This window comes from Camelina sativa, chromosome 2, assembly GCF_000633955.1.
Source record: "Camelina sativa cultivar DH55 chromosome 2, Cs, whole genome shotgun sequence".
Taxonomy (NCBI): Eukaryota; Viridiplantae; Streptophyta; class Magnoliopsida; order Brassicales; family Brassicaceae; genus Camelina; species Camelina sativa.
The window spans coordinates 15023107-15029525 of record NC_025686.1 but is presented as its reverse complement, the minus strand read 5'-3'; the positions used below and the strand labels follow the sequence as shown (position 1 = coordinate 15029525).

At 49.6% G+C, this 6419-nt stretch overlaps 1 protein-coding gene across 1 annotated transcript; it reads left to right on the top strand.

Moving 5' to 3' along the window:
- On the top strand, positions 263-2734 carry LOC109126777 (uncharacterized protein At3g60930, chloroplastic-like). The gene is made up of 5 exons (XM_019230569.1): positions 263-830; positions 913-1289; positions 1663-1812; positions 1886-1999; positions 2078-2734. The coding sequence occupies exons 1-5, from the start codon at positions 263-265 to the stop codon at positions 2732-2734; spliced, it is 1866 nt and encodes a 621-aa protein (XP_019086114.1).

The window sequence follows — 6419 nt, the reverse complement described above, 5'->3', positions numbered from 1 at the left end:
ACAAGCCTCGGGGCCCACTTGGTGGCGTGTTAACTATAAGAGAGAGAGAAAACGGTGCAAGACCTTTCACTTCTCTAGGCAATCATTGCTCCCTGGTTACGTGTTTAAAGGTAAACTCACCCGACTTCTCCCTTTCTACTTTTAATTCTCAGTTCTCTTTTCGTTTTGCTCTGCGATTTCTCTCTTCCTCGGTTAGTTTCTTTGCTTTCGCCAGAAAGTTCTTCAACCTTCCTCCTCTTCCCGCAAATATTACTCGAAAAGTATGTCTCCTCCGAAATCCTCATCGGGTAAAGCCGCGAAACCCTTGATTCCGGGCGTTTATGGCCCCCATCAGTCGTCAAACCTCTCAGCGGAGAACCTAGCTGAGGTTAGGGGGTCCACCGGGATTCCGCCGGAGGTCGAAATCAGATTCCCGGAGGCTCATGAGTCCTCGGAGAATCCTCCTCCGGGGTACTGCTGCGCGTTCGAGATATTCTTCTCCACGTGTGGTTTGTCGTTTCCCCTTCCCGAACTCATCGTGAACATGATGTTTGAACTGGGCTTTGCTCTCCCCCAAATGTGCGCGAACTTTGTTCGGACTGTTATGTGCCTTCAAACTCTGGGGGAGGAGTTTGACTACCAGCTGTCACTGGCGGACTTCCTCCAGGTGTACACAGTGAAAACAGGTCACACCAAGGGCACACTCTATGTGAGCCCGCTTTCCGGACTGAAGGTCTTTGACGACCTGCCCGAGAAGGACGAGAAATGGCGGAAGTCTTACTTCTTCTTCCCGGTCAACGAGCTCGGCCACCGCACGAGCTCATACGTATTGAAGTGGACCTTGAAAATTGGTAGACTAGTGTTTCTTACTAGGTCAGGGTTGAATGTCTTTCCGCCTCACTTTTAATTTTTGTTTTCCTTTTTTTTTTTTAGATCACTTCGAGCGCAGACTGCTTTGCCCTACATTCGCGGAGTTCTTCTCGAGATTCTGCAGCCAAGGTCAGATCGCTTGGGATTCTTTCTCCTGCGAAAGGATCAGGGCGTCCACGGCAAGGCTCGGAAGACGCTCTCTCGTTTGCTCCGACCCTGTGAGCGTTTCAGAAATGAACTACAGGGAAGAAAGGGCGTGCCGGATTGCCGAAAAAGAGGCGAAGAAGCAGATGGCAGCAGCCCTTGCTGAAGGCAAAGCTTGCATCCCTATCAAGAATTCCTCCGGCTCCTCCGTTCCTGAGGTTAGCGGGACTTCCGCACCTCCAACTGGCTCTTCCGAGCTCGGTACAGAATCTACCAAGGCTCCTGCTGGCCCGTTGGTCCCCCCGTGATTGTCATCGCTGACTCTAGCGACGAGCCACGGGAGGTCGCGGCTTCGCCCCCAGTGGCGAAGAAAACCTCTACCGAGGTCTCCTCTCAGCAAACTGATTCATCGAAAAAGAGGAAGGAGCCCGAGACTTCCTCCTCTTCTCGTGAAAAGAGCCGAGCTCGGACTGGCTCATTAGGGGATGAGCGAAGTAAATCTAGCTCGAGAAATAGGGGTCTCTCCTTGGAGAGGAGATCTAAAGAGGCCCCACTGCCTAAAGAGTCCAGGGACTCCTCTGGAAGAAACCCTCTGAAGGAGCAACGTCCTTCCACCCGAGATAAAATTTTCTGAAATGCTCTTAATTTTATGCGTTCATTGTTTGACAGTCGATGACTGAAATGATTTGCTCAAAAAATCCTTCAGCCCCCCCTGCGTCCCCTGCTGATCTAATGAGGAGCTACATTCGGCCTGGAGTTCTGATTCCGGCGTTCGCTGACATGACCGAGGTCAACCGTTTTGCGGACAAAATCGGCAAGGTAAATCTCCTTTGGTTTTTATTTCAGTTGCTTATTATCATTTTAACCGCTTCTAACGAGCTGACCTTTCCAGCTAATGATCGAGTTTAACTCCTCGGTGGCGTCCTACGAGGATCAACTGTTCGCCTCCCCTTCATCTTCCGAGGTGAACCTTCTTCAAGAGAGGATCGCTGACCTGGAAGCTCAGGTAAAAGAATACGCCAGGCTAGAGGCTGAAAATGCTAGCACCGTAGCAAAAGCCAAACAAATCCGAGCTCGGATGTAGAAGGCTGAAATAGAGGTGCTCGACCTCGGGGTTGCTAACGAGGACCTCCGAGACAAACTAAAGAAGGCGAGGGACCTTTACTTCGAGGCAGCGGGGGACCTGAAGGCAGCCAAGAACAGGTTGCACGAGATCGAGCTCCGAAATCAGCTACTCGAAGCTGGCAATAGCTGCGAGATTGAGAGGGTGCGGAGGGAGGAGAGGCAGGCAATGAAGCGAACTCTCCGCCCCTTGGTCGAGGAGGTGAAGGTCACTTTCGAAGAGAGGGAGAAGCTAGCTCCGCTCCAGATCCGAGCCGCCGAGATCAGGGCTAACCGAATGCTGGTTGAGGAGATCTCCAGGCGAGAGATCCAAGACATGGAAGCCGAGCTCGGACTCCTGAAAGCTGATGAGGAGGAAGCCGACGAAAAGGTTTCGAAGGTAACTCCCCGTGATCTCGACCTCACTGCATTCTCAGATCTTTTGGCGGATATGCTCGATCTCTTGTGCAGCGAACACCCGCTAAGCGTCACAATCGACGAGTCCGGCACTAACGTCGGGCAAATCTCGAATCAGGGGATGGACGATTATCTGGCGAACACCAGGTTGGAAGGGGAGCTTGTAGAGATGGGTTTGGCCCTTTCTGAAACGGCGTCGGAACCCGCTTTTCCTAATCAATAGTTTTTATTTTGGGGTTGTTTTGGCCCCCTGTTTGCCCCCCTGTTTGTAGTATTTATTTTTAGACTTGCTTCGGAGTGTTTTGGTCGTGGTGACCACTTCATATGAAAATTTTTTTCCCATCCTGAATGCGAACTTAATTTCCACAATCTTTTGTTTGAAAAGATGATACGAGAAGAAATGAACACAAAGTGAGGACTTCGGTTTAAGAGTTCGCAAAAGTGACACCCCAACTTTAGTAAATAAAGCTGAGTACGAAGTGAATACCTCGGTTTAGATAAGAATTTTGCGAAACTGAGCTTCGACTTTAATAAGTAAAGCTGAGTACAAAGTGAGAACTTCGGTTTAGGTTAGAGTTTCGCAAAACTAAGCTTCGACTTAAAGTAAAGCTGAATACGAAGTGAGAACTTCGGTTTAAACTTGTGAAGTTGAACCTCGGCTTTAAATGATATATGCGAAGTCAGACTTCGGTTTTTNTTTTTTTTTTTTTTTTTTTTTTTTTTTTTTTGAATCATTATTAATCACTATTAATATGGATAGCTGGACCCGAAGTGGGCTGCCTATGTACCTTTATCGGGATCAAGCTAAACGTAGTTCGATACAAAAAGATTAGCTGTAAAAGAGTTTAAGGTGTAAAGAATTCCAGGACCTCGGGACTGGTTTTTCCTTTGAATCCTCGAGCTGATAGACTCCCTTTCGGACTTCGCGAGTGATTCTGTACGGTCCTTCCCAGTTGATTCCCAGCTTCCCTGCATTGAGCTCCTCAGTGTTCTCGTGGACCTTTCGAAGGACTAGGTCACCAACTGTCAAAGGCCTGCCTCGGATTTTGGAGTTATAGTACCGAGCTACTGCGTTCAGGTTATTCTGGATCCGAACTAAGGCCTGGTCCCGATGCTCATTGATTGTATCGAGAGTATCTTGGAGGAATTCCTCATTCTCCTCAGCTCGGAGTGGGTTTAGAGAGGTATGGACTCCGAGTACTTCTACATCGGCTGGGACTATAGCATCAACTCCGTAAACCAGGGAAAAAGGTGTCTCATTAGTGGCTCGACGGGGTGTTGTTCGGATTGCCCAGAGGACACCCTGCAGCTCGTCCGGCCAACGCCCTTTCCGAGCATCGAGCCGTTTCTTCAAGTTGGCAAGAATGACATTATTCATCGCCTCGGCCTGCCCATTACCTTGCGGGTAACGAGGAGTTGACTTATTGAGTCGAATCTTCCACTTCGCGCAGAACTCTTCGAACTTCGAGGAGATAAACTGCGGACCATTATCCGTGATGATTTCGTGGGAGACACCGTAGCGATAGATTATACTCTTTAGCACAAACTGCTCCACTTCTTCACTTGTTACCTTAACATAAGCCGCTGCTTTCACCCATTTGGAGAAATAATCGGTAAGAGCGAGTACGTACTGAACTCCTCCTGGTCCTCGATGCAATGGACCAATGATATCCATAGACCACCTCATGAATGGGTAAGGTGCGGACACCGAAGGCAGGAGCTCGGTAGGTTGATGGATTGACGGGGCGTGCTTTTGGCACTTCTCACAAGTTCGAGAATAGTTTTCGCAGTCCGTGACCATAGTAGGCCAGAAGAAGCCTTGCCTTTTGATTTTGAACGCCAGAGTCCGACCTCCGGAGTGATTCCCATTGGGACCGTCGTGAACAGCTCGCATTAGCATCGCGGACTCTTTACCGGCAACACATGTTAGATAAGGACCAGCTACACTTTGGCGTAAAAGCATTCCGTTGTGGACGCAATACCGCGCACTGACAATCTTAAGTTTCCTGGCCGCCCATTTGTCGGCTGGGAGTTCCCCTTTTTGCAAGTATGCCCAGATCGGGCTCCGCCAGTCGCCTGCCCCCCAGCTGTTAGAGTTCGCACCGCTCGAAGTAGTATGTGGGATAACAGCTTGATTGTCAACTGGTGAGCTTGACGATTCCAGAATTTGACTCGCGTCTAGCTCGGCCAAAGGTAGGTGATCCTCCATCGGAGTAGGCATGACAGGGGCTGGGTCCTCCGGTGGCAAAGAGTCCGCAGCCGCCTTGCGAGCTGCCTCCTCATCAGCCAACTGTTTTTTCATTGCCCGGGTGACGACGTTTGAGCTCTCTAGTCGGATGCTTGGAAACTGGATGACTTCGACGGGGATAATCCTTGTCATCGCAGGATCCGAAGTGGATGCTAGAGATGCTAAAGCGTCTATAGCGGAGTTTTCACTTCGTGGGATCTTAGTGATTTCAAAATCCTCGAACTTAGTGACTAATTCCCGAGCGGTGGACAAATAAGCCTCCATACGACCATCCTTTGTCTCGTACTCCCCCAAGAACTGGTTGGTGACCAGCTGCGAATCGCAAAAAGCTCGGAGTCTACGGACACCAATCCCTACTACGAGGCGTAAACCAGCAAGGAAGGATTCATACTCGGCTTCGTTGTTTGACGCACTGAAAGCCAAGCGAAATGACTGCTCGATTACTTCGCCAGTGGGAGAAGTGAGACGGACCCCAATTCCTGCTCCCGATCTAGAAGAAGCGCCATCAACATACAATGTCCATGGGACTTCGACATTGTCGCTAACCGAAGAGGCTAGTGGGAGTTCGATCAAAAAATCAGCCAGCACTTGCGCCTTAGCACAGGTTCGAGTCCGGAACTCGATGTCATATTCACTCAGCTCGACAGACCATTTAGCTAGTCTCCCGGACTGGCTTGGACTATGTAACACCGTTCGAAGTGGTTGCGTCGTCAGGATTATGATTGTATGGGACTGGAAGTAAGGCCGCAGCTTTCTTGCCGAAGTGACTACTGCTAGGGCCAATTTCTCCATCATAGGGTACCTGGACTCTGCCCCAGTAAATGACTTACTAACATAGAAAATTGGTCGCTGCTCCTCCCTTTCTTCCCGAACTGAGACTCCACTGACTGCACTGTCCGAGACGGCTACATAAAGAAAAAGTGGCTCTCCGAACTCGGGCTTAGCCAAGACCGGCGGCTCGGATAGATAAGCTTTGAGCTGAGAGAATGCCTCTTCGCACTTTGCATCCCATAAGAAGTTCTTCCCCCTTTTCTCAACAACCGGTAGAACGGGAGCCATTTATCCGTAGATTGAGAGATGAAGCGGTTGAGGGCTGCGATTCGTCCATTAAGGCGTTGCACTTCGCGCAAAGTCCTAGGAGAACTCATAGATAAGAAAGCATTAATCTGCCTCGGATCTGATTTAGGATGTCGAAGCACGCTTTCAGATCTATGAGATGAGAGCTAGCTTCCATTGACTTCACCAACATGTCGTCGATGTAGACTTCCATGGTTCTTCCGAGTTGGTGCTCGAACATTCGATTTACCAGTCTCTGGTAAGTTGCTCCCGCATTCTTTAACCCGAAAGGCATCACCTTGTAACAGTAAATCCTGCGGTCCGTAATGAATGCAGTCTTCTCCTGGTCGTCCGGGAAGGCTCGGTTGTAGCCAGAGAAGGCATCCATGAAAAACATCAGCTCTTGACCCGAAGTGGACTCAACTAGCCTGTCGATATGCGGAAGTGGAAAGCTATCCTTGGGGCACGCCTTATTCAGGTCGGTGAAATCGACGCAAACTCGTGATTTTCCATTCTTCTTTTTGACTACCACTGTGTTTGCTAGCCACTCAGGGTACTTCACTTCGCGTATCTGTCCGGCCTTCAGTAAACGTTCCACCTCTTT

Coding starts and splice junctions, on each gene's coding strand:
- LOC109126777 (XM_019230569.1), top strand. CDS start 263: ATGTCTCCTCCGAAATCCTCATCGGGTAAAGCCGCGAAACCCTTGATT. Junction 831..912: donor GAAGTGGACCTTGAAAATTG/GTAGACTAGTGT, acceptor TTTTTTTTTTAG/ATCACTTCGAGCGCAGACTG. Junction 1,813..1,885: donor TTGCGGACAAAATCGGCAAG/GTAAATCTCCTT, acceptor TGACCTTTCCAG/CTAATGATCGAGTTTAACTC.